Source organism: Chionomys nivalis, chromosome 2 (genome assembly GCF_950005125.1).
Source record: "Chionomys nivalis chromosome 2, mChiNiv1.1, whole genome shotgun sequence".
NCBI classification, from domain to species: Eukaryota; Metazoa; Chordata; class Mammalia; order Rodentia; family Cricetidae; genus Chionomys; species Chionomys nivalis.
This window is the reverse complement of record NC_080087.1, coordinates 86,452,309-86,479,991: the sequence shown is the minus strand read 5'-3', so window position 1 is coordinate 86,479,991 and position 27,683 is coordinate 86,452,309. Positions and strand designations below refer to the sequence as shown.

Sequence of the window (27,683 nt, the reverse complement as noted above, 5' to 3'; positions counted from 1 at the left end):
CATATTTTAAAAAATTATTTTATGTGTGCACCATGTGCTTGGCACCTATGGGGGGATAGGAAAAGGTGTCAGGGTCTCTGGAAAGGAGTTTTGCATCACCATGTGGGTGCTGGGAATTGAACCCATGTCTTTTGGAAGTACAGCCAACACTCTTAACCACTGGGGTCAGCTTCCCAGCCCCTCCAGGGTTTTGATGAGAAATTGGTCATTGCAAGTGCCTTTCTGCAGAATCATTTATCTCCTGCTGTTTTCAAGAGGTTTTCTTTGGGAGGTGGCATTCCCCTCTCCACCCAGAGTTTCATCAGGAGTGTTCTTGGGTCTCCTGGCATGGCATGCTAGCATGCACCCCACCTTTGTTTCAGGGCGCACACCAATACCATCTCAGACTGCTGCTTCACCTTCAGTGGCCACTTCCTTTGCACCAGCTCCTGGGATAAAAACATAAAAATATGGAATATCCACACGGGGGAGTTTCGAAACCGTGGCGCCTGTGTGACTCTGATGAGGGGCCACGAGGGCTGCGTGAGTTCCTGCTGCATTGCCAGAGACAGTAAGTGACCAGCACGCAGGGTTCCTGGTGCAGAAAAGAGGTGACTTCCCAGGTTTCTAGCAGGAAGGGTGGTGCTCCCCTCATCCCTCCCCAAGCACCCCAAGCCAGGGGAGGAATTCATGGATACATGCTTTCCAGTGGCAGGAACCCCAGCCCAAAGTGGCTTAAACCACAAAAGAAACCTTTAATGTTTTGAGTATATATAAACTATTATACAGATTGCCGTAAAGTGGTGTTTCTCGAAGTGTGGTTGGTCTTTAAATAATTTGCTTGCTGAAATACAGTTATCTGACTCCCAAACCAGAGGAACAGAATTCCAGTCTTTGGGGAGGGGCTGCAAGATTCTGCATTTTAATAAGCTCCCCCAGGTGTATTATAAATAACAAGAGCCATTGCCTTAAAGGAAACACTTGTCAATGTCTGCGATTCCGTCAGGTTTTAATCCTGAGTACGGAATATCCTCTATGGGAAGGATGCTTCCTACCACGGTCTCGCACACCAGTCTTCTTCCTCCGGCCCCTTCTGCTTCTCCCTTCTTCAGCTTTTCCCTTCCGGGGGTGGGGGGTTGGGGGGGGGAGGATGGCCTCGCGGGTTTCCAAGCCACATTGGTTCTGGCCACCGGCATTCCTCAAGAAGCGCTTTTCTGCCTGATGATGTCAACACCAAGTCCCAGGGAAGGCTTGCATTGGCTCAGCTTGGGACACACCCATCTCTGAGCCAATCACATAGCAGTGGATGACAGGCTCTGATTGGCCAGAATTGGTCTGCCTCCAGAGTTAGAGGTGGGGGTTAGTACCCTGTAAACCAGAGGTACTGAGAACAAGAGGGGGGCTCTTTCTTTACAGGAATTTGAGGTGTTGCTGCTGGGTGAAGTGACATGGGGGTGAAGGGGAACAATGACAAGAAGCCGTCTTCAGTAATGAAGGTGCAGCCAGGGCCCTTTGAGGGAAGCAGCTGTTTAGCTTTTCCCCTTGGATTTTGGTTTGTTTTTAAAATAAGGTCTTGGGGTATTTGAGATGGCTTCATGGGTAAAGTCACTTATTGCCAGGTCTGATGACCTGAGTTCAATCCCTGGGCCCCATATGATGAGAGAGAGAAGGAGTCTCAAAAATCGTCTTTTGGTACTGTGTAAACATGTGCACACACACACACACACACACACACGTAATAATTAATGAAACAAAGCAAGGCCAGTTCTGTAGCCCAGGTTGGCCTCAGACCCCCTCATCCCAACTCCAAGTACTGGAATTGTAAGCACTCACCACCATATCTAACATGAGCACACACTGACAGGAAGGAACTTAAGCCTGCATGGCTCCTACAAGCAGGGGCGCTCAGTGGCTGGCTGATTCTCAGGGGTTGGCTGACTACCCTGAGTAACAAAGGAAGGGCTATAGCTGACTGGGCGTCACCGAGTAGCACCAGGAAAGGGCCCCAATGTTTTCAGCATGAGCCATGGCAGTGCCACCGGGGCCTGCTTTAGCCTTACCACAGCATGGAGGAAGACAGCTCTGTTCCCACTCCCTCCTTTTGTATTGCAGGCTCTTTTCTCGTTTCTGGTGGATTTGACAATACTGTGGCTATTTGGGATGTAGGAGATGGCTACCGGAAGCTGTCACTGAAGGTACCGTGCCTGCACAACGCGATGAATCTGGCTTTCTTTCTCCCTTCCTTCCTCCCTCCCTTCCTTCCTTCCTTCCTTCCTTCCTTCCTTCCTTCCTTCCTTCCTTCCTTCATCGATTTTTTTTTTTTTTTTGGTTTTTCGAGACAGGGTTTCTCTGTAGCTTTGGTGCCCGTCCTGGAACTAGCTCTTGTAGACCAGGCTGGCCTCGAACTCACAGAGATCCACCTGCCTCTGCCTCCCGAGTGCTGGGATTAAAGGCGTGCGCCACCACCGCCCGGCTTCATCGATTTTTGAGACAGGGTTTCTCTGTAGCTTTGGAGCCTGTCCTGGAACTCACTTTGTTGACCAGGCTGGCCTTGAACTCAGAGATCCGCCTGCCTCTGCCTCCTGAGTGTGAGGATTAAAGGCCTGCACCACCACTGCTCAGGTCTAACTTTCTTTTTTGGTGGGGGAAAGGAGGGGGGAAGGGGTAAGATCTTGCTATGTAGCCCAGGTTAACCTCAAACTTATGATCTGTCTCAGCCTCCCTGATGCTGGGATTATGGGTGTGGTCTGTCACTCCTGGTAGTGAGGCTAAGGCAATGGAACAGACCTAGACACTCCCCCAGTGTCCTGACACCTTTGTGAGGAAGGACAAAGACATCAGCAAATTAACCACCAATGGTGATGGGTGGGGAGAAATAATGGAGCCATGTGACAGAAAGGGACTCAGGCACTGACCCGCAGTGGGTGAGGGGCAGGCTACGTAGAGGAAGCTCATGATTTCAGATCTGGACGGCAATAGAGAGACCTGGGGGAAAGACACTGGATAGGTAGGGAAGAACCGGAGACCCTGTGTAGAGACTCAGAGGCCACCGTGAGGACTTGCCACAGCCAGTGGTCTTCTGCATCCAGTGTTCTCCACAGTAAGCAGGGTGTTATCCAACCCAGCAAGAATCTAGTGCTGGAGTTCTTACCCTTGATACCGTCACCCAGTCATCTTTAACTTTCAGCCTCCGAGTCTCCAGGGACCCTATGTCTGTACTTCTTGAGTAGCCCACGTTCATCCCACCCCTACCCCATACACCCGAGGCTAGGCCGTCTATGCCGAGGTCTCGAGAATGCCAGGACAAAGGGAGTTTCCATGTTCGCAAACAAACAGCTCCATGCTGAACGCTAGCCCTACTGGGCTTAAAACGCCATTGTCCCCATCTGGATTGTTCCAGACTCTCTTCTCTGCTTTCTATCCTCCCACCCCTATCGAGTTCATCATCGCGTGCACCCGCGGAGTGTGTGAAGACACACCCACGGCACGGTGCGCACGTGGAGGTCCAAGGAGAGCTTTGTTGGGCGAGCTCTCTCCTACTTTTACATACGTTGCAGGAATCTAACTTGGATCCCCTGGCTTGTGTGGTAAGCGCTCTACCCACTAAGTCAGCTCCCTTGCCCTTTTGCTGAGCACAGCAACCCAACCTCTCCTGCTCCTTTCCTTCTTATGCGGATCTGCTGCCTCACAGAGACAGAAAGATGCTGAGGGAGAGCCAGACATCACAGATGTCACAGAGCAGTGGCTCCTGTCCCTTCTGGTTTTATTTATGATTATTAGGGTGATAACGACGCTTTTTCAAAACAGGGTTTTTCTGTGTTGCCCTGGCTGTCCTGAAGCTCACTCTGTAAATCGACCAGACTGGTCTCCAACTCACAGAGATCCACCTGCCTCTGCCTCCCAAGTGCTAGGATCAAAGGTGTGTGCCAACACCGCCACCAACACCAGCTCGACTCAGGCTTTATTTTGACCTGAGGAACACAGCCCCTCATTTGCTTAAGTAGCTGTGGATGATCCTACATGGTAGAGCCTTCAAGAGGCACTTTCTCGAGCAACACGGGCAAGCAAAGACCTGGGACAGAGGAGAATATAGTCTTTTATTTCCTTCTTCTTCTGAGCCCTGTGGTATGATTTAAAACAAAACAAAACACGTTTACAGTAACCTGATAGAGGCACGTAGGCCCCCATCTTCATGGCTTGTATTCCGCCTTCAGTGTTGATGGAACCAAGTTATGATAAGCAAAGGCTTGCTGACTTTTTGTTTCTGTTGTTTTTATAAAGCATTTCTCCTAGGTCTTTGTTAAACTGTTTTTGTGTTCAGGGCCATGATGACTGGGTGACGGATGTTGCCGTTAGCAACAACAAGAAATGGATCCTCTCTGCTTCAAAGGTAAAAGCGAGCAAGCTTTGGCAGACTTAAAATGTTGATCGTGTTTGTTGGGACTTGAGATAGGGCATAGCGGTGCACATCTTTAATCCTACACTCAGGAGGCAGAGATTGGCAGGTTTCTGTGAGTTCAAGGACAGCCTGGGCTAGTAGAGAGACCCTGCCTTAAAACAAATCCTGAGGGCTGGGAGTAAAGGTATGCGCCACCACTGCCTGACCACACACACACACGCACACACACACATGCACAGACACACACGCATGCACACACATGCACACATATATGCACAAATATAACTGTATCTATACCTGACACATTCACGCACACACCCACACATGCATGCACACACATGCACAGATACACACGCATGCACACACATGCACACATATATAACTGTATCTATACCTGACACATTCACGCACACACCCACACATGCATGCACACACATGCACAGATACACACGCATGCACACACATGCACACATATATAACTGTATCTATACCTGACACATCCACGCACACACCCACACACGCACGCACACACACATAACTGTATCTATACCCGACACACACAGACCTTGTTTCCTAAACAATAGTCTAACATCCACTTTCAGCCTCTTACGCATTATATGCAACTTAGAGATGATGTAAAGAATACAGGAGTGTGGATGTAAATTGCATGCAACTATGACACCGTTTATGCAGGGGACCGGAGCATTTTCTGTTGTTCATTGTTGTTGTGTCCTTCATGGTAGGAGGTCTGGGAACAATTCCTCATGGACACTGAGGGACCACTGTACAAAATAAAGGAAATGTTGGCCAGAAACTGCATGACTGAGTTTGCAGTGAGTTCAGGAGTATGGCAACAAAAGCACAGGGAAACATGCACTTGGAGAGATGGCTCAGTGGTTAAAGCATTGGCTGCTCTTCCAGAGGTCCTGAGTTCAAATGCCAGCACTAACACCATCTGTAATTCCAGTTCTAGGGCACCTTGTGCCCCCCATAGGCTTCTGCAGGCACACGATGCATATAAACTGACAAGCACACACATGTTTATGTAAGAATAACTAAAAATATTTAAAGCAAGGAAACAATTAAAGATAGAAAATAGGATTTATCAAAACTAATAACTTCTTTTGTGTCAAGAGGCTAGGCACAAGGGGCACAGTGGGACATACCTGTAATCCCAGGTCCTGGGAGGCCCAGGCAAAATGGAGAGATTCAGACCAGCCTGGGCTGCACAGGGAGACCTTGTTTCAAAAAACAAGCGAGATGACACTAGTTTTGGGGTAAACAGTACATAAATTGGTGTTATTTTTCATTTTGTCTGCTTTGCTTTTTAAAGACAGACTCTCATATATGCCACTTGGTCTCAAATTTAGTATGTAGCCCGGGATAACCTAGAACTCCTGCTTCTCCGACCTCTGCCTCCCGAGTGCTGGGATTACAGGCGTGTGTTGCCACACTCAGCTGTATTGCTCATTTTCTAGCCTCATCCTCAATACATTATAAAGTTAGGGATGCTCTTGTCCCATACCTTAGAAAATATAAATTTCTGACAAGCTAACATTTAGCATCATTTCAAAGGCCAGAAATGATAGCGAGCTTATAGACACATGTTTTTTTTTTTTTTTTTTGGTTTTCGAGACAGGGTTTCTCTGTGGTTTTGGAGCCTGTCCTGGAACCAGCTCTTGTAAACCAGGCTGGTCTCGAACTCACAGAGATCCGCCTGCCTCTGCCTCCCGAGTGCTGGGATTAAAGGCATGCGCCACCACCACCCGGCTTTATAGACACATGTTTAAGGAAGATGTCACCTTCCATTTCCAGAGCAAAAATTCATCAAGGAACTAGAGAGACGGCCCAGTCCACAAAACATAAAGCTGCCAAGCATGAGGGCCCAGGTTCAGATCCCAGAACCCACATAAAAGCAAGGTGCTATGTCTGTAACCCCAGCTCTGGGATGTCAAAGTGGCGGCCCCCATTCAACTTTTCATTTGCTTTGATAAAAAAGTTGATAGAGTGCATGGAATTTGTCAAAATGTACATCTGTGCTGTGTGTTGAATGTGCAGATGAGTTAGAAAAGTCCGATTTGAAGCTGGAAGTGCTGGCCCACACCTTTGATCCTAGCACTCAGGAGCCAGAGGCAGGTGGATCTCTGTGAGTTCGAGGCCAGCCTGGTCTACAGAGTGAGTTCCAGAGCAGCCAGGGTTTCACAGTGAAACCCTGTCTCAAAAAGAAAAACAAAACAAAACAAAAACCCCAACCCAACAAGAACAAGAAGAAAGTCTGGATTGAATTAGGTAGTTCCCAGTAAGCATTTGCTTTATGTCTCCTGCATTTTTATTAAAATCTTCACAGGAAGCCAGAAAAGGATTTGAAACTCCAGTGTGCTAGTCAAAGTACCTAAACGCTGAAGGGCTGAGGGCTGACACATATATAATCTGTGTGTGTGCACGCACGAGCGGGCATCACATATATGCCCTCCCCCAGAGGCCAGAAAGGGGAATTATCTGTGGTGACAGGTTCCACGTGGGTGCTGGAAAGTGAACTCCAGTCCTCTGCAAGAGTAGCCAGTGCTCTTAACCAACGAGCCATCTCTGCAGCCCTGAAGTTTGCTTGTGTTTGGTTTTCTGAGAGGTCTCAGGACTGGCCATGTTGCCAGGACTTCCTGATGCATGGTAGGAACTATTGGTAAAGCCTGTGGCTTTCTCCTGTGTAGTGACCAGTATGACTGTTTCCCAAGTTTCAGCTTCTGACTCTCATAAGACATGTAGTCTCAACTGCCTAATTAGGAAATGGAACACAACATACTCCATACGATTTTTAGAGCTGCTTTAATAAATGGACACAGTCGGGAGGTGGTGGCACACGCCTTTAATCCTAGCACTTAGAGGCAGGTGGATCTCTGTGAGTTCGAGGTCAGCCTGGTTCACAGAGTGAGTTCCAGAACAGGCTCCAAAGCTACAGAGAAATCCTGTCTCAAAAAAAAAAAAAAAAAAAAAAGCTAATAAATGAATAAATGGACACAATGTACAAATATAAATTCAGTACCTTATCATTCCAAAGGATGGCAGTCCAAGAAAGTGAATCTTGCTGGGGTAAAATCAAGGAAATTGCATTTCTTTCTGGAATTTTATTTTATTTATTATTTATGGGGGAAATCAAATCATGTGGAGCTGGAGTTACAGGCAGTTGCGAGCTGCCTGATGTGGGCACTGGGAACTGAACTCAGGTCCTCTGCAAGAACAGCATGTGCTCTTAACCACTGAGCCATCTCTCCAGCCTGGGATTTATTTTTGTTAGGAAAAAAAAATTGTCCAGAGCTCACAATGTTATGTTCTCTTCTCCCCACCTCAGACTTGCTATCTCTCAGCCAGGTTGGCCGGAAGCTTGTAAGTCTCCTGCCTCAGCCTCCTGGGTGCTGGGGTTAGTGTGTATCACCTTGGGTTTTTGTTGTTGTTGTTATTTTGTACATTCTCTGAGATTAGTCGAATACATGTCGTCGTTACAGCAGCCTACAGAACTAACTGTAGAGTTTTACTGCCTGAAAGCCCCTTATGCTCTGCTCACTCAGCCCCTTCAACCCCAGAATCCCTGTCAGTGCTGTTTCTTCTTTACTGTCTGATATCACACACATGCACACACACCAAACAACAAGTACAACATAAAACATACCACACACACAACACACAGCACACACAACACACAGAACACATACCATACATACATATCACATGATCACACATCACACAGAACACATACTACACATGCTACACACAATATAATACACAACACACAATGCCCACAACACGCACATACTACACATCACACACAATACAGGACACATACCACACAACAACACATACATATCACACATCACAAAGAATACATATCACACACACTTATCACCTATATCACACATCACACAGAACACACACTACTCTATACAACTCAGACTATACACAAAACACGCAACATACAACACTTACAACATGCACATATTACACATCACATACAACACACAGAACACATACTACAACACAGCACACATATCACACAGAACACACTATGCATAGTACACACAACATGCACAACACACAACATGCACAACACACAACACACACTCAAATGTAACTCTCATCTCAAACTCCCATCAGATCGTTTATTCTGAAGTCAAACATGAGTGCCTGTGGCACAGGAGCACAGATTCAGGTCAGCACACATTCTATGCTCTACCGTGGCAACAGTTTCCATAATAACAGAACAAAGTCAAGTCCAAATAAATGGGTGGAAGGTCACAGATACCCGGGGACAGCTCGTCTCCAGACCTCAGGTACTATCTTAGCCTTTCGGTCCACAGAAGTGAGGGGTCTGTCTGTACATCCCAAAGGACTTATTTCACAGTCACAGCGACCTTAGATGACAGCAGAGGTGGGTCATGAAGGAATGTTAAAGTTGCTAGGAGAGCTGGCTTGTGACACTCTGGCTTTGGACTTGCAACATTCCAGACTCTCTGCGTCCTTTGAGCTCTAGTCTGTTCAGGAGCCTTGCAGCAGGCTTAGTGGAGGGTGCTGTGGTTTTTGCTTTGTTTTCCTCCTGGAACTTGCGTTCATACTCAATCGATATAATTGTTTTCCTAGAATGCTGGAGAGATGAAATTTGCAGCCTGTATGTAGCCTCTTCAGACTGGCTTCTTTCACTCCACAAAATGTGTTTTTGCATTTTCCATCTCTATGTCTTTTGCGGGGGCGGGGGGTTGACAGCTCATTTATTCTGAACACAGAATGCTATCCCACTGCATGGCTGTACCACAGGTCCTAGTGTAGCCCAGGCTGGCCTGAACTCCTGATCCTCCTGCCTCGGCTTCCCATGTGCTGGGATTACAGGGGCCATCACAGCTGTTTTATGTACCGCTGAAGACTGAGCTATAGCCGTAGCCTCCATGGTGGTTTTGCTTGCTTGTCTGTTTGCTTGTTTGTTTTCGTGACCCCTGGCCTGCTGTTTGACTTGTTCTAGGATAACTCCTTGAGACTGTGGAATATTGAAGAGATTGACACAATCCCTTTGGTCACTGAGAACAAGAGGACTATGGGCTGCAATGTCCAGCAGGTTGGTATCAGGTAAAATTAAGGCCAGTGAAGTCATCCGTTAAGCTTCACCAATTCAGTTTCTTCCCTGACCAAACATTTCCTGGACCCCTGGCGACACAACCATAGACAAACAGTGGAATCCCAGCCTCGCGGGTGCTTAAATCTCCAAAGGTGAGCCAGGAGTACAGACCCAAGGGAAATACCTGACGACATGGTAAGCAGTACCTTTCAGAAAAAGTAACGCAGGAGGGAAGGGGTGTGTGTTGGGGCGTTTATTTATTTATTTATTTATTTATATTCATTTGGTTTTCTGAGACACATGCTTGATATATATCCTAGGCTAGCCTGGAACTCTTGATTCTTTTCCCTTACTCTTCTAAATACTGGGTTATAAGTGTACCCACAGCTTGTGATTTGTTTGTTTATTTGTTGGGCTAGGGTTAGAGACCAGAGCCTTTCATGGCATGGGCTAAGTGAGCACTCTGCCATTGAAATGAAACACTATCATCATCATCATCATCATCATCATCATCATCATCATCATCATCATCATTGTTTTGAGATATCTCACTGCAACCCTGCAATATAGACCAGGCTGACCTTGATCTTACAGAGATTCCCTGCTTCAGTCTCCTGAACTCTACTATTGAAAGTGTGGTCCCTGGTTTTTCTGTGTGTGTGTGTGTGTGTGTGTGCGTGCGTGCACACACACAAGTGCATTGGAATACTGGGATCCCCTGAGAGTCCTCTGATGTAGGCTGAGAGTCCCTGCCTCAATCGCTGGCTTGATGATGGTGGGTAGCAAATGAGACAGGTGAGCCTCTGTACCTGCAAGGCAGTGTTTTGGCTAGAAAGAGAATCAGTGTGGAGGAGAAGCCTCAGCTTCCACTTCAGTTGGTTGAAACCCTTGTCTGGAGCTGGGTGAGGTGGCTGCCTCTTGTAAGCCCAATGCTTAGGAGTCTGAGGCAGGAAGATCTCTAGTTGTTGGAGGTCAGCCTATGAGACTTAGTGAGGCATTGTCTCCAAATGAACTAAACAATAAACAGGGAGTAGAGTGGTGACCTAGTGACTCAGAGCACCTGCCGCTCCTACAGAAGACCCAGATTCGATTCTGTCACCCACGTGGTGGTTCAGTTCCAGGGGACCTGATGCCCTTTACAAACAAACAAATAGATCAAAGCCCTATTTAGTTTGGAAATCTCTAATGCCAGCCAGGTGGGATGTACCTATAACACTAGCTCTTTAGAAGGCTGAGGCAGGAGGATTTATGTTTAAGGCCTGCCTGAGATATATATTGAGGCCCCATCTCAAAATTAAACATAAACACACACACACACACACACACACACACACACACACACATGGCGGGGGTGGGGCTGGGAACGTAGCTTAGTGGCCTAGCACACACAAGGCCCTGGGTTTATTTCTTCCTGTCAGAAAACAAGCAAAAACAAATCCTTACGCGGTTGCCTTGCTTCCTCCTAACTCTGTTCTGCAAGTCAGCATCTCTGGCATACCATGGAGTCAGACCACTCCTTGGGTCCCACAGTTCCTCTCTGGACCACTTTGGGCAGGGAGCACTGGACAAGCACTGGACACAACCCTGTCTTCCTCTTCCTAAGCATGCGGCTGTGTGAGGGCCAGCCCTTGCTGCCCTCCCAGCTTTGGAGGAAAGGCTGGGCAGAAACCTATGTCTGGTCTTCTGCTCCCAGCCTGTCCCCGGTAGTTTGTAGGGTGAGAGACTCCGGAAATGGCAGGCCTTGCCTTGGCTCAGCCCAGGCTAGCTGGGTGGTGGGATGTGAGACTCTGCCCTCACAGCTTCCTCTGCTCTGACCTGCACAACGTTTTTGTTTTCTGGAAAATATTCCCCTGCAGTGCAAAAGTTGTGACCAGATTTTCCCCGCCTTTGAAAGTGACATCTCCTCTAAACTACACAGCCGGTGTCCGTTCTGCCGGAGAAACGAGAAGAACTTAGGGCAGTTTTCTTCGTCGTCATCGCTGGAGGAGATTAAGGAGAGCTGATGGTTGCTCGCGCACAAAACACCTGCTAAGAAGATGGTGGCATTCTGCGGGGACCTGAGTCCCCCTCCCAGCTGAGTGCACCCATCAAACTGAGGCAGGGGCCAGGCCCTCACTAGACTCTCAGCATGGTGCTGCCTCTTTGACCCCGCCCCACCCCAGAACCCTTTAACAGTGAGCACTTCGGTTTGAATATAGAATAAATCTAGATTCCTTTGGAAAACAAGTGTGTGGGGAAATCGGAGAAGCAGTTGGCTACTTCCGAGCTCTAAATCCCACTGTCCAGCCATCTCATTCTTGGAACACCTTATGGGCTAATATTCTGGAGTCTGGAGCCGCTCCATAACGTGGCCCTGGGACTCGAACATGTCAGGTGGCTATGATGTGTGGGGCCCGCTCTGTGGACGAGGATGACAAGGCACTGTGATTGTTTTGGTTTGGGTATGGTTTCTCCCTTCCAGGTTCAAGAACTAGGGGCTTGGTTGTCTGTGTAATGGTGTCAAGGGGTCAGTGGGACTTCTCAGGTAGTAGTTTCTCTCCTTGTGTGTATGGGTGTTTTGCCTGTACGTATGTATGTGCCTCATATGTATTCAGTGCCCACAGAGCCCAAAAGACGGGGTAGATTCCCTGGAAAAGACGGTTGTGAGCTACCTTGTGGGTTCTGGGAATTGAACCTGGGTCCTCCTGGGCACTGAGCTCTCTCTCCAGCCCACCTCCAGATAGTTTTGACGTTGCTTTCATCTTGAAAACCACAATGAGTGTATTCATCATGTTAGCCTGGAGTTGATTAGAACGCTCGCACCCACACCATCCCCAACGATGGGCACCTAGGTTATTACAAACAACGCTAGCCAAGTGTTTCTGGGCACATTGCATTCACTTTTGCATAGACCAGGTCAGCGAACGAACCTCCCACTGTTGTGAGGCCAGAAGGGATGCATCAGCAGTGCTTGGTTTTGTTGCCAACGGTAAGACTGGCATGGAGACCCCAGACCGTGAAGCATGCATGGGGAAGGCCTTGACTTGGTCATACAACTGAAACTCCCACACACATCGTGTGTGGACTTCGAATAACCCGGAGTCAGCTCAGGATCCTGTGTCTGGCTCCAGGAGAAGCGGTCCAGAAGTTATGGATGGCCGCAGCTCACTTGACATCCAAGGAACTAAGCAGCCCGTCCTGGGGTTTCTCTGGGGCAGTTGCGGGCTCCGCTGAGATTCCCAGGAAACGATCCGCAGAAGACAGAGCACAAAAAGGGATGCTACTGTGACCGACCCGGAAACTAGGCTCGCCCCTTCCTGCTCGCTCCGTGAAGCTAATTACAATTTTCCCAGTTCCTTCAGCTGGCCAAAAAACGAAGAGCCTCAAGGCGCATGCGCGCCACTGCCAGCCCAGGAATGCGTACGCATGCGCGAAGCTCGTGAGGTCACTAGAAATGGGAACCGGTTTCTCGCACTGCTCGTGCGGGTGGCGCCGTGGCTTAGTTGGTTAAAGCGCCTGTCTAGTAAACAGGAGATCCTGGGTTCGAATCCCAGCGGTGCCTCAACAGAGCTTGTACGCTCCACTTTTGTGTCTCACCTTTCAGTTTTGTAAGACTCCTCACGGGACCGCTTCTCTGTCAGCGAAAGAAAGTCTGGAAAGACTTTTAGCTGAAGACGTCGTCGTGTTGCCTGCTAGCCCCTCCCTCTTGAGGAGGTCGCCAGATAGCTGTCCACGGAGTGCTCCCACAGGGGGGTGGCCATCCTCCGCAGTCTTTGGCTTCTCAGCCTTGCAAAGAATGCTGGTTTCCTCTTCCTGCAGCCGCACAGTGGGTACCAGCGCTCTTCTTACTAAGGACAGTTTGGTGAGACCAAGTGAGTCCCCGGAGTGGCCCTTGTGGCATCAGATCCGACCAGTCGATCTGCATCTGCAGAACACATCAAAACAAAACAAAACAACTACGGGTGGAGGATGGTCCCGAACGTCTCTGGGTCCTAGTGTGGGGCCTGACCCTAAGGCCTGGGCTGTGATTGCCAAATACCAGGATGCCACAGGCACATGGAACTTCTTTGAGAGCCTTTGCGACCAGAGCTTTGGAGGTTGGGGAGACTTTGAAATTTAAAGAATGTTCACGGGGGATACACTTAAGTCCAAACAAACCCAAGCATGATAGGCCCAGCGAACTTTAGAAAATGCAAGTGTGACCTGATGCTATTCCAACGCGGATACTCTTTCTTTGACAATTGAGGTTACAACCCCATAAATCATTTTAAACCGTCTTAAGGACTGGTCTGGTGAGATGACTCAGTGGGTAAAGATGCTTTGCTGCTCACCCTGATTCCCCAAGTTCAATCTCTGGGTCTAATGGGGTGAAAGGCGAGAACTGACCCCTGAAAATTGTCTTCTGGTCTGTGAGTCCACGCGCATGCTGCAGCTCATGTGTACCCCCCACAACAAATAAATTAATAGGGAAAAAAATGTCTTAAGTTAAAAAGCGACAAAGTAATTGCGTTAACTCACACATAACAAAAGCGCATGGGCCTTTGCTTGGATGAAAACACACAATGCCCAGAAAAATATGTCAGTGCTGCTGCGTAGGACTCCTGGGAGGGGATCGTGGGACATCTCTGTAGCTGGGGAAAAGACTGAGATTTAAAAACAAGTTTTGACTTGAGCACTATGGTCAAGTTGACAATACTGAGTTGAATTATGGGATGAACAAGAAAATTCACGTGTCCCAGAGGCAATTGTCTCTGCTTCCCCACAGGTCTGGGTTTATTGTGTGATTTTATGTTTATTTGTATGTTTGTTTCGGTCAGTTCCTGCCCTTTGCAACTTCGTTGTTTTGGCTGGTCATTGCCAAGGAAAGTGTGGCTGGTCATTGCCAAGGAAAGTGTGGGGGATATGTCCAAACTTGGCAGAGCTAACAGGGGCGTTCAGCTGAATCCAATTAGTGAAGGGTTTACTGGACTGACTTAGTTTCTAGGTTCCTAGGTTTCTAGGGCTGACTTAGTTCTAGCTCATCTGTGGGTCCTGGGGTTTGGGGTGCTTCCTTTTTTTTTTTCAAAGATTTATTTATTTATTATGTATACAACATTCTGCCTCAATGTATGCCCGCACACCAGAAGAGGGCGCCAGATCTCATTACAGATGGTTGTGAGCCATCTCTTAACCTCTGAGCCATCTCTTAACCTCTGAGCCATCTCTCCAGCCCCCTGGGGTGCTTCCTTTTAGATGCTGTTACTCTTTGAATAACAAATGTCTGTCACGGAATCATGTGACCATCATGCTCCACTCTGGTGGTGCTGTTTGGGAGGCTGCAGAGACTTTGGGAGGTGAGGCCCAACAGAAGGGTGGGGGTCGGTTGAGGGGATGATGTCAGTTCCTCAGAAGTGACCTTATCCATATCTCTCCCTCTCTCTTCTCCTCCCTGTCTCCCTGCCAACCATGGACTGAAATGGCTGAAATTGTGTCCCTAATCCTCTTTTTAAGTAATTACAGGTGTTTTTCTACAGTGGTGCAAAGCTAGCTAATTCAGGGGACCAAACAGAAATACTAGCTGGCTTGTGAGTCTGGGGCTTAGGAGGGGGCTCTCAGAAGGGGCTCTCAGCTCCAAGGAAATGCATTTGTGAGTTGGAAGCCATCTGATTGGGCGAGCTTCCCCAAGCCAGAAGAGAAACAGGCCTGCTTTAACCAATCTGTTTCTGTCCCTTTAAAACTACTGAGGCGTCCCCTGCCTCAGGGTCTCTGCATTTAGAGTGGTGGGAGGTGGGGTTGGGAAGCTGTTTCCAGGGTCCTCCATGGGAAAAGTCCACGTCATCAGTGAGCCTTCAGGTAGTGTGTCATCTCTCCCCCAGCCCCACCTCTCTCTTTGTTCTTGTTTTTTGATTTTTCAAGACAGGGTTTCTCTGTGTATCTCTGGCTGTTCCAGAACTTTCTCTGTAGACCAGGCTGGCCTCGAACTCACAGAGACCTGATGGCCTCTGCCTCCTGAGTGCTGGGATTAAAGGCATGTGCTGCCGCCAGTGTGGCATCTCTAAGGGAGAGTGCCTGGCACCATCCTTGGCCCAGCCTCTACCAGGCTCCCATTGCTTCTTCCTTTTACAGGATCTCTTCATATTCATCACCCAAAATAACACAGCACAGCACACTGAGTGGGAACAGCTATTGACAGTCCTTCCTTGAGACCATGTAAATGACGTTTTTTTCTTCACACTGAGCTTTGTTTTATGTTGTAAATAGTTTTGTAAAAGTGCCATTTGTGTCAACATGTAATTGGCAAATCACCATTATTTTTTAAAGCAATAGATATTTTTCCTCAGATTTATCTTCTAGTGCTTTCAATGTTGAGATTATATATATATATACTGCACACATACACACATACAAGATCTAAATGAAATAAACAGTAACTTGGAGCCCTCAGTACTTTAAAAAAAATCTTAAAATTTCTTTTATGTATGTTCCTATTATGTTTGTGCACCATGTGTATGCAGTACCCATGGAGGCCAGAAGATGGCACCAGTTCCCTGGAACTGGAATTAATAAATGGTTGTGAACTGACCTGTGGGTGGTGAAAACAGAACCCTGATCCCCTCCAGAGGCAGGAGCTGCTCTTAACTACTGAGCCCTATTTCCAGCACCCCCTCAGAAAACGTTAAGACTTGCAATACAACATTTGAGAATCACTCTTTAGATGTAAAGGCTTAAAAAAATGGATTTATTGCATTTGTGTGTGTGTGTGTGTGTGTATTCACATGCTCACCACTCTGCCAGTGTGTAGCAAATGCCTTTACTTATGGAACCACCTCATAGGGTCTTTTTTTTTTTTTTTTTTTTTTTTTTTTTGATTTTTCGAGACAGGGTTTCTCCGTAGCTTTTTGGTTCCTGTCCTGGAACTAGCTCTTGTAGACCAGGCTGGCCTCGAACTCACAGAAATCTGCCTGCCTCTGCCTCCCGAGTGCTGGGATTAAAGGTGTGCGCCACTACCGCCCGGCTCCTCATAGGGTCTTAAGAGAAGCAGCTAAGTAAAGGTACTGGAGGCATGTGGGGATTGCGGTGAGAACGTTGAATTAGTGTGACCGTGGACTGTCTGTGAGACCAACTGTTCTGATTGGTTGATAATCCTTTTGATATGGTTGAGGGAATTTTCTCGATTAGACCATAGACTTATTACAAATAAAGTCTCAAGACTTTATAATCATTTCAGAACATCCTCAAGATGACGTCAGGACCAGGATAGAGGAAGCAGTCCTACAGCATGATGGCCCATGAGATCCGGGAGCTGTGGAGGTCGAACACATGGAAACCAGCGGGCACATCTCTCAGCCACCCTTTAAGAACTAGAATTTTAGATTTTTTTTTTTTTGTGTGTGTGTGTGTATGTGTGTGTGTGTGGTAAAAGACATATAACATGAAATTTACTATTTTAACCATCATTTTCCACTTTGTCCTTGCTGGGAATCAAATGCTAGATAAGAAGCCACAGAAACACACCATCACTGGGCCATTATAGCTCTCTCGCTGACTCACACCCCAGCCCCTCACTGGGGGATTCTAGGCAGGGGCTCTACCACTGAACCACACCTTCAGCCCCTCAATGGGGATTCTAGGCAGGTCTAGACACCATGACCATGGTAACACTTATAAAAGAAAACATTTAATTGGGAGCTTATAGTCTCAGAAAGTTAGACCCCTATCATCAGAGAACATGGAGACATGGAGGCATGGTGCTGGAGAAGTAGCTGAGAGCTACATTCTGCTCCACAGGCAGCAGGGAGAGAGTGTGTGTGTGTGTAAGGGAGACAGACAGACAGACAGACAGACAGACAGAGATAAAGAAAGAATGGGTGGGCCTCTCACCCTCTACTCTTGGTCGTGTTCTGCTGAAACCTAAGGCCCATGTCAGCGCCTCTGAGGATGGACAGGGTACTTGCTTCTCTCCTTCCCAACCCAGAATTTCTCATTAAGTTCCTTTACACCTATTAACCACATCTTCCTTTTGCTCTCTCTGGAGTGAGTCGAGTTGACATGTGGAACCCAGGACCTGTTTAACAGCCCTCGCCTGCAGCCCTCTGTACCTGTATGTACAGGGGCTGAGCCAAGTTCTACAGATGTACTCAAAAGAAGACTGGCTGGGGGTGTGACTCAGGGGTAGAGCCCCTGCCTAGAATCCCCCAGTGAGGGGCTGGAGTGTGGCTCAGGGGTAGAGCCCCTGCCTAGAATCCCCCAGTGAGGGGCTGGGGTGTGGCTCAGTGGTAGAGCCCCTGCCTAGAATCCCCCAGTGAGGGGCTGGAGTGTGGCTCAGGGGTAGAGCCCCTGCCTAGAATCCCCCAGTGAGGGGCTGGGGTGTGGCTCAGTAGTACAGCATTTACTGAGTATGTTCCTATAAGGTCCTGGGTTTCATCTATAACCAGTACAGACTACAGGGTTAAAATCTCTCTCAATCTCTCTCTCTCTCTCTCTCTCTCTCTCTCTCTCTCTCTCTCTCTCTCTCTCTCTCTCTCTCTGTGTGTGTGTGTGTGTGTCTGTATGTCTGTGTGTGTCTGTATGTCTGTGTGTGCCTATAGGGAATCTATTACTTTCTCATATTTTGGGGAAAACAAATATCTACCAGCAGATATCAACGACTGAAGTCAGTAATGAAACAGGCTCCAGATGCAGCTGAGAATCCCAGCTAGGAGTACCGGGGCTCGACTCTTCTTTCTGGGTGTGAGCACTCCTGAGGTTGACCCCTGATTGCTGCCCTGGATGCCACAGATAGCATCTTGTTGCTGCTCACATACCCTGGCCTGCGGAGCTGAGCTCACTTGTGCCCTCTTCTGGACACAGGCTGCCAGGTGCATGTTGAAGCAGAGGCTCCCCCACTCAGGCTGATGGCACTTTTGTGGAGGTTCAAGGCAGCATAGGCCCTGTTACAGATGGCTGTGAGCCACCATGTAGTTGCCAGGAATTGAACTCAGGACCTTTGGAAGAGCAGGCAATGCTCTTAACCACTGAGGCATTTCTCCAGCCCTTTGGGAGGCTTTTTATCAGAATGTTAAATTATTAGTTCAGAAAAATACTGATTACATGTTGAAATGATACTATTTTGATACTATTTTAAGTGTATCATTAAGTCTAATTGATTAATTTTGTAAAGATTTATTAAGTCTAAGCATGTGTGTGAGTGTATGGAAGTGTGTACAGGTGCCCACAGAGGCCAAAAGAGAATGTCAGATCCCCTGGAGCTGGAGATGAAGTGATTGTGAACCTTCCAATGTGGTTGCTGGGTCCTGACCTCAGGTCCCCACTCTTATCAGATGGGCCTTCTCTCCAGTCCCAATTCCTTTATTGTTTTTGTTTGTTTGTTTGTTTGTTTTGGTATTTGTGTTCAAATGTAGGGTCTCACACATGCTAAGCACATACTGTGCCCCAGGACTACACCCAGCCCTGCTTTTGCTTTAAATGTTTCTCCGAGGCCTCCCATGAGGTTCCCATGCCACCTATGAGATAGTCCTGGCTGGAGAAGACATTAACGGGGCTGACGTGCAGTGTGTCTACCAGGACTGTGCGAGTTGCCTGGTTATTTACCACTACTATGTTGCTCTTCTGTTTCTTGACTGTGAGCTTGGCTGTTCTGTGTAGCGAATACGCACTGTGTAAGAAGCAAAAATAACGACAATGCAAATGTAGACCACCGTGAGAATTTCAGAGCAGACTCCTTCCTCAACACTCCAAGAGGCTCAGCAAGGCTCATGCTCAGCCCCCTCGGAACAGGCGGGCTTGGAAGCTGATTTATTTAGTTGCAATTATCATTAGTTGTGTACATGTGTGTTTGTCCATTTATAGAGACATGCATATGACTGTGGATGGCAGACAGAGGTGTCAGATGCCCTGGTGTTAGCTAGAGTTACAGGTGGTTGTGAGCTATGTGACATGGGTGTCGGGGACTGGACTCTGGTCCTCTGCAAGAATAGGAAGTGCTGTTAACTGCTAAGCTACCCGTCCACCTCACCCCACCTGCTTCTTCTCATGTCTTTTTCTTTTCCTCCTTCCTTCCTTCCTTTCTTCTTTCCTTTCTTTTTTCTCTCATTCTTTCTCTTTTAGTACAGGGTTTCATGTAGTTCAGGCTGGTCTCAAAGCTGTAGTCATAGCCAAGGCTGGCCTTGAACACCTGATTCTCCTGCCTTCACTTCTAAAGGGCTGGGATTACAGGTGTGAGTCACTATGCCCAGTCCAGCATCTCATTTTTTTTTTTATAAGCTACCTGTCCCTTGCATGCAAAATTTGAACCACAGCCTAGGTAGGCCTGTACTGACCACCCCATTAGAATCCCATCACCTGGCCCCGTCTGACTCACCTGGGTGTGGACACTCCTGATTCTATCACTCAGGAGGCTGAAACAGTCTGGCTAGTGAGTTCTAGGCTAGCCTGGGCTACAAAGTGAGACTGTGTCACAACAAACAGCGGTGACATGTGACACGGAAGAAAGGCAGATTTCTTTAAAGATGAATTTCTAAAGAAAACATGAATTTTCCCAAGCAGGAGCGTGATTCCAGGTCCTGTTGCAACAGGCCCCCAGACCTTAACACAACTGACTCCATTCAGGCCATAGCACTCAGCGTGTAGACAGCACCACCTGCCAAAACCTAAGCCATCAAAGTCCATAGTTCTAGGAAAGTCTCTAAATGGGCTAATCTTGCTTTTTGGCTTTTGTTGCTCTGCTCCTGGGTAACCGTTCTTGTTAACTGAAGTGCCAACCCAGGACATGGTTATGTGTTTAGAAGTTCATCCTGGGAAAGGGCCAGTGTTACACTGGGGTCCTAAACACCCAGTGGAGTGGCCAGCCAGCTCATGAAGACTATCTATTGGCTTAACCTAGTGTCTGCGTGGTCTTCTCTTGTGGATACCCCACAACACTGTCTAGTAGGTAATCGATACCAACCGTTGAAGCCATTGTGGCCAGGGCAACCCACGCTGTCCTCACTGTGGTCTTTGATGGGTGAGGGGAACTGTAAAGTAAAAAGGTCTGAGCCAACTCTGAGGTTTGAAAACCTACCAAAACCCACCAATCCCTGGGCTTGCCTTGAAATCTCACCACCCTGGAAATTTCCCCTGGAAGCTCCTCTCCCAAGAAACTCTGTATAAACCTGTCTCCCGCTCAGTTCCCTGCTGCTTCTCACTTGAGCAGAAGCAGCCCCCCTCTGTGTCTTTCCCGATAAATCTCTTGTGTGAGGATTGTTGTATGATGTGACTTTGTGGTCTTCCTTGACTCCCAACTGCCAGGATGCGGTTCCCTTCAGAGCCGTAACACTGGCATAAGGGAAACCGTAAGGGGCCTCGGAGTTGGCACAGAGCACAGCCAGACACCAAATTCTTGGCACAAGGGAGATTTATTAACCAACCAGGAGGGACAAGCAGGGTGGGAATTGGGGGTGGGGGTGGGGGTGGGGCTGCCTCTGGAACTGACAAGGGCAGCAACAGGTGTATCTGAAGAAGTGGATTTTAAGAAGGAAGGGGAGTCAGTGTGAGGATGAGTTGGTATATTTTGGTTGGACCTGTTAGCCAGTGAATCTTGATTGCCGGACCTTGGTGTTTTGATAGGTGGACTTTGGAATTTTAGTCAGACACAATGAAGTGGCCAAATAAGGGGGTAGACCTTAGCGGCTAGCTTTAGGAATGTAATCTAATGGTTTAGCAAGAAAGAGGGAAGGGGAAAGAGGCAGGCTTCCAATGGTGTGTTTGCCATGCTTAGGCCTATAGAGCATTTTAGATACCTTTGCCCTCAGAGCCCTAAGGCTTATGGGAATTCTCTTTGATTTCACCAGTGTAAGAATCTCACCTGGGCAGGTGCTCGGACAACAGGCACAGTGATGGCATAAGAGCAGACACAAGACTCCAGAGAGCGTCTGAATTTGGGGTTTTATATATATATATATATATATGTGTGTGTGTGTGTGTGTGTGTGTGTGTGTGTATCAGAGTCAGTGAGCCTTCTCAGGATCAGGAAAATGAACTGTTAGCCCCCTATCCCCCTTCCGCTTGGACCTCGAGAGCTCACAATTGTTCCTGGTGGGCTCATTTTCTGCCCATCACGTGAATTTTACAGCTTCATGGCCACCTTGGGCCACAGATCACACACAATCGAATTAAACGTTGGCTCTTGCCAACAAAATTAAGGTAAATGGGATTACTTCTCTTTGGTGATTAAAAACCTTAAAGAAAAATACAGGGAACTCTCTTTGCTTTGTAAACAGCACAGGATGCTGTCTAAATACGAATCGAATGAATGAATGTTGGAGATGAGTGTGTCCAAGGCCTGTTGTCTGGAGTTGAGGTGGGTGGGCTATAACACATCAAAACTTTCCCTGGGGGAGATGCAACATACATCTATTCAGCCCAGATAGGGAGCCATGAGAGACCAAAGTGTGGATACCACCAAAGTCCAGCTTGGGGAATCAATGGGTTGTACTGAGGTTACTTGCAGGAATATAAGTGAGAGGTTACTTACAGGAGCAGAAATGACTCAAAGACAGTTGTATCGCCAAATCCTAGCCAGCACACAAAAGCTGGGAACCTGGAGCACACTGCCCAGCCTGCAGGCAGCTCAAAAGGCCGGAGGGTGTCCTTTCCAGATACCTCAGCTGGCTGAGACTCTTCCAGGCAGTTGGACTGGTTTCTGCTTCTTCAGGGCAGCAGGTGTAATCTCAGAGTCTTCTTTGTAGTTTGGTTTGTTTACTCTTGGGAAGGGGGGGGGGCTGGCGGCACCTAGAGAATCTGGTCAGCTTCAGGGACTTCCTGAAGTTACTTGAGTTGTTTAAGGAGCTTCCCAGCAGAATGTAATGTTTCAATCTTGAAGAAAATGGATACACAATTACTCTCCCTTCAATTTTTTTTTTTTTTTTTGGAGGCAAGGTCTCTCTATGTAGTCCTGACTGCTAGAACTGATTATGTCGACTAGACTAGTTTCGAACTCATGGAGATCCATCTGCCTCTGCCTCCAGAACGCGGGGATTAAAGGAGTGAACCACCATGCCTGGCTTACTCCCTTGTTGTTGTTGGGATTTTTGTTTGTTTATTTTTAACTCATGAAAAATAGAAGGATTCAAGTGTGGAGGAAGGAAGTCCACACTTAGTGGGTGGACTGGGTGACCGCAGCCTGCACTTTGTCCCCTCAGGGCCAACAGTGCTACAACACCAGGGCCTTGGCACAAGCTGTCTATGGGAATGTAAATTTGCCTCTCCATTGAGGAATACCTTTCCTTTTTTTTTTTTTTTTTTTTTTTTTTTTTTTTTTTTTTTTTTGTTATTTTAGATTTAGGAGCTGGAAGGACACCAAGAAGCTTTCTGGCATGATTATTTCAGCTGCTGTGATATTAATGATTCACTAATTGAAAAAAAATAAAATACCCTGGAAGCCCTTTGCTGCGGGAGTGAGTCAAGCCTGGGGACAAACGTGCTATTCCAAGACACCTAAGGAGGCACAACATCTTTCTGTTTCCATGGGGGTTTGTTATTGTTGTGGTTTGTTTGTTTTTGAGGCATTATTCTGCTATGCAGACCTGACTGTCAGGGAACTTTCTATACAGACCAAGCTGGCCTCAAATTCATAGAGACCAACCTGCTTTCTGCCCCCTAGATCCCGGGGTTAAAGGTACACGTGTGCCCCCATGCTCTGTTCTCTTCCAGTTTCTAAAGATTTGTTTCTTCCCCAAACCACACTGAAAGGCAAATGGAAATATGTGGAAATGTGCCCAATCAAGTACATGCAAATTGAACCAGCTTTTTTTTTTTTTTTGTCACATAAGCCACCAGCCTTGTAGTCCCTGCCCTTTCTATCCATTTTCCCCACACTGTGCTTTGTAGATGACCGTGGTCTTTCCAAGTTGAAGGTCTGTGTAACCTGGCAGCGAGGAATTTTATTAGGACCATGTTCCCAATGGCGCATATGGTCTGTGGCGGCAATAAAGTGATGTTTGGTTAAGGCGTGCACCTTGGATTTTCAACATCTACTGTTCTTGCAGTTACTACAACACAGTCTCGTGCCAGAAAGCCTGTGTGACTCGCCTTGTCGTGATACCTGTTTCAGTGCGCCGGTCGGCAATGGAGCTTGAAGTTTCTTGCAGTGATGCTGGTATCGTATGAAGACAAGCTAAACCTGGAGTCACTGAGAGAGCGAGACTGCTTTGAGTTCCGAGCAGGGGGCGGGGGTGGGGGTGGGAATAGGCCCACCCTCTAAGCGCATCCCCTCAAAGGAAACCTCTAGGGACAGGTTGGGTCCATGAATGCATTGCTGTCTGTGCGGGGCAGAAGCTAAAAATTGAGGCTACCGACTTTTATATGGGAATGTGGAGGGGTACTGCAAAAATATCAAGTCATGGAACTGCTTCCTGTGAGTCCATTTCTGTAAATAATATGTTTATGAGCATTTTCAAAAGCAATCGGGCCAGTCCCAGAAGGGCAGATGCCACATGATTCCAGTTAGATGAGCTACGGGCACTGGGATGGCACATGCCAGGGGCTAAGGGGAAGTGGGGTGAGGGATAACTTGTTTAAAAGAAGTTTAAAGAAGATGGGGAAAGTTCTGGAGGCAGATGGTGGTGAGACGTCTCATAACGTGGTCAAATTTCTAAAAATAATTTTTATTATTTTCAATTATGTGTATGTGTGTACATGTTGATACATGCCTGTGAATGCAGGTGCTTGAGAAGGCCAGAGACATCAGATCCTATGGGGCTAGAGTTACAGACAGTGTGAGCCACTTGACATGGAAGCTGGGGCCCGAACTAAGTATTCTTAACTACTAAGCCATTTCTCCAGTCCTGTGATTTAAAAAGATGTATTTATTTTTATTTTATAGGCATGAGTGTTTGCATGCATGTATGTATGCACGTGTATGTATGTGACCATATGCACACAGTGCCCAAGGAGGCCAGAGGATGGCGTCAGATCCTCTGAGCCTGGTCCACCATGACAGCAGATGAACCATCTTGCCAGTACCTATGTGTGTTTCAGGTGAAGCATGAAGGTAGACAGAGGGACTGAGTGGGGGACAGAAAGAGGTCTAGAGGGGGAGGAAAACAGAATAAGATGATGTGATGGGAGAAAAGGAAAAACACACGTGGCGTGTTTTCTCATATACACACTCTCTCTCTGCAATATACGTATATATGTACATACATACATATATGTATATATACATATCTACACACATATACAGTGTTGTTTGGGAGAGGATGGGGATCAGTGAGAGGTGGGGGCAGGAGACAAACACTAGATGGCGGCTATGAACAGAGTACAGGGGCACACACACATGGAAATGTCATGATGTAACCCATCAGTTTGTATACCAACTAAAAAATTAGAAATCGGGATGAAAACTCATCTAAATAGGAGAGAGGAAAGATTGCTGAAATAACAAAAAGAGGACTGCTGAAGTTAGCGAAAATAACAGCGTTGCTCTTGGGTGGTCCTTTTGTTTACTTTACAACAAGCATATGTCACTTCTATATCCAGTGAGCTCATTCTGGCCAGTCTGTGAGCCTTAGAATCAGTGGGTTTCCCGTCCCCATTTAAAATTCAAAAACCGGTGTCTTCTCGGTTTGGAACCTGCCTCCCAGATGCTGCCAAGCATTTCTGTCTGGCAAGTGTAACTTAGAAGCAAATGTCTAATCCCTATCCTTTCCCTGTCCCTTACTCCTGTAGATTCTAACTTCCCAAGCGACTGGAGGCCGTTTCTACCCACGGTGATGCCACTGACCAGCAGGGGACGTATGTGCGCATTTGGGGGAGAAGAGCGAGGCTCTGCGGTGGTGAATGGAAGCCTTTACTGCAAAACAGGCACCAGCTGGGCATTGGCAAGGACTGGGACACCTCAGCTCCCTGCAGCTGCTTCTCACCTTTGCATTCCCATCTTTTCGGCTCCACCTCCAAAGTGAGGCACGGATGGCGCAGGCGCCGCCTGCTGGAGCAGGGACTGGCAGACCCTTTACCTCTCAGCGGGAGCAGGGCTCTCTACCGAGGGCTTTTTACAGCCGGAGTGGGGAGGTTGCGGGGTGGTGGTGGCGGGGGAGGGGACAAACTCCCACATCTTTAGTTTTATTTTCTCCGGTGCACTTTCTCTGTGCCCATGGTGTGCTTGTTTGCTAGAGCCCCGGTCCTCTCCTCCAGGGCTCTATCACTAGACCGCAGAAAGCGTCTGACCAGCAGAGGGTTCCAATAGCATGAAGTGTAAAGAAGAATGAGTAAAGACTCGAGTAGAGTCATGAGCTAAGGCTCCTCTGAGACTGGGGATGTGACCAAGGAAAAGCTCAGTATTCAACACTGGGGAATAGAGAGAACCAACCTGATGTGTTTGAGTGCATCCGTGTATAGACAAGTTGCCTACCACTGCACACCAAACAAAGCACTCCCATGCTTAGTGCCTTAAAAAAATAGCAGTAACGGATGGGGTTGGAGAGGTGGCTTAGTCTTTAAAAGCGTTGGCTGCTCTTGAAGAGGACCTGAGTTCAGTTCCCAGCATCCATGCACAGCGGCTCACAGCTGCTTGAAACTCCAGCTCCAAGGGGTCTGACACCCTCTTCTGGCCTTGCAGACACACACATACACACACACACACACACACACACACACACACACACGAAGGGGGGAGACACACAGACAAACAGGTAGCCAGGCAGGCAGGCAGAGACAGAGAGACTTGGGACAGTTTGCAATGTGACTTTCCTCAGGGTGAGCAAGAAGAGAGCAAGAGAGGGCAATCTAAGATGGAAGACTCATACATGGGTATACATGCTTTTTTTTTTTTCCAGTACTGAGAATTAAACCCAAGTAACAAACAGCCCCTGCTAAGCCCCACTTTGCCACTGAGCCACGCTCCCAGTCCCTTGCTGATGGGCTCTAGGTGGGTGCGCTACCATTAAGCTATGCCAAAGGGTCCTATTCAGGAGGCGGAGGAGCCTTTCCCCACAGGTCTCTTATCCATCTTGCCAGTCTCAGCTCCCCAGGATCTTTACTTGTGTCCTTGCCTCCACACACAATTTTCATTCCCATGGAGACAGCAGGGTTAACTCATCTTGGGGATTCTTCTCCATTAATCCAGGTACACTGGATTTGGATGGACTCCCCTGCCTCAAGTCAGCATCTCAGCGACCAGTGTTTCAACACACTTCCCAGTGCTCCAGCAAGCGCAGCGGGAGGTTCTCGATTGAAGTCTGGAGCTGCACTCAGAAGGCTACACAGCCCAAGGTGCGCTGGTGCCTACATTCTATGACAATAAAGGCCTCTGTGTGTGTGTGTCTGTGTGTGTGCATGTGTGTGCATATGCATGCATATGTGTTCATGCATGCATGTGTGTGCGTGTGTGTGTCTCTGAAATGATGCTTTTATAACATACTTCCTCTCATTAGCCAAGCCTATTTTTAAAAATTACTGCTTAGTATTGAAGGAAAACTGATTTTATTGCTTCTGGTCTATAGTAGTGAGTATTGTAGAATACTAGTTGAAGATGTGTTACATTTGTTTATGCTGTGAAATATTTGTTTAATGATGCAAAGAATGATTGCATTCTTTTATATTGCATTTGTTTAACTCTGTGAAGCTGTGTTACTTTGCCTGTCTAAAACACCTGATTGGTCTAATAAAGAGCTGAACAATAGCAAGGCTGGAATGCCGTCAGCCATGTCAGAGGAGTGGCGAGTGGCAATTGGAGTTCAGGTGTCAGCCCACCAGAAGGGAATCCTCCGATGGGCCAATCTCTTTTAGGCAAGGCCACGGGGCTACAAACCTCGGAATATCTTTTGCTTCTGCTGTGCCTTTACATGTTTGCTGCGGCTCCCTTTCTCTGGTCTCTAGCATGGTGTGAGTGGACGCGGGGAGATCTCCACTGCCTGTAATGTAGTTTGTTTATCTCTTGGAAACATCCCGTTCTACTGGCATTTTTACCTGTGGATTGTCAAGATGACCCCTCCCTAAGCTGTACTGTCTAATTTGATAATAATAATGACAGCCTATGCAGAATTTTGATGAATAAAAATAAATACAAGGATAAATTTCACAGCCAGGGCCTGTGAGTCTCAGCTAAGGATTGTAGCTCAAGTTAATGACTAACAATTGAGTCCCAATAGCCCAGCTAGTTTAAATTCTTTTTTCCCCTTATCTTTTATTGTTTTTGTAAATCCATTTTAATACATCAAGCAAATTTGATGTTTTTTTTTTGAAAAAAATAATTTCTGCCTCCTCCCTGCCTCC

General features: G+C 47.4%; 1 protein-coding gene and 1 non-coding gene across 2 annotated transcripts in view; both read left to right on the top strand.

Annotated features, from left to right (window-relative positions):
- Wdr88 (WD repeat domain 88) overlaps positions 1-11,623 on the top strand; it is a 33,663-nt gene extending 22,040 nt beyond the window's left edge. The window contains exons 8-12 of the mRNA XM_057761233.1: positions 363-550; positions 2,092-2,174; positions 4,301-4,369; positions 9,384-9,476; positions 11,333-11,623. Coding sequence (XP_057617216.1) covers positions 363-550; positions 2,092-2,174; positions 4,301-4,369; positions 9,384-9,476; positions 11,333-11,479 — 580 coding nt within the window. The 3' untranslated portion in view covers positions 11,480-11,623. The remainder of the gene's footprint in view (positions 1-362; positions 551-2,091; positions 2,175-4,300; positions 4,370-9,383; positions 9,477-11,332) is intronic.
- Positions 11,624-12,943: 1,320 nt separating this feature from the next.
- Positions 12,944-13,017, top strand: Trnat-agu (transfer RNA threonine (anticodon AGU)). Its single transcript has one exon. It is a non-coding gene; the product is annotated as a tRNA-Thr (tRNA).
- The last annotated feature ends 14,666 nt before the right edge of the window (positions 13,018-27,683 follow it).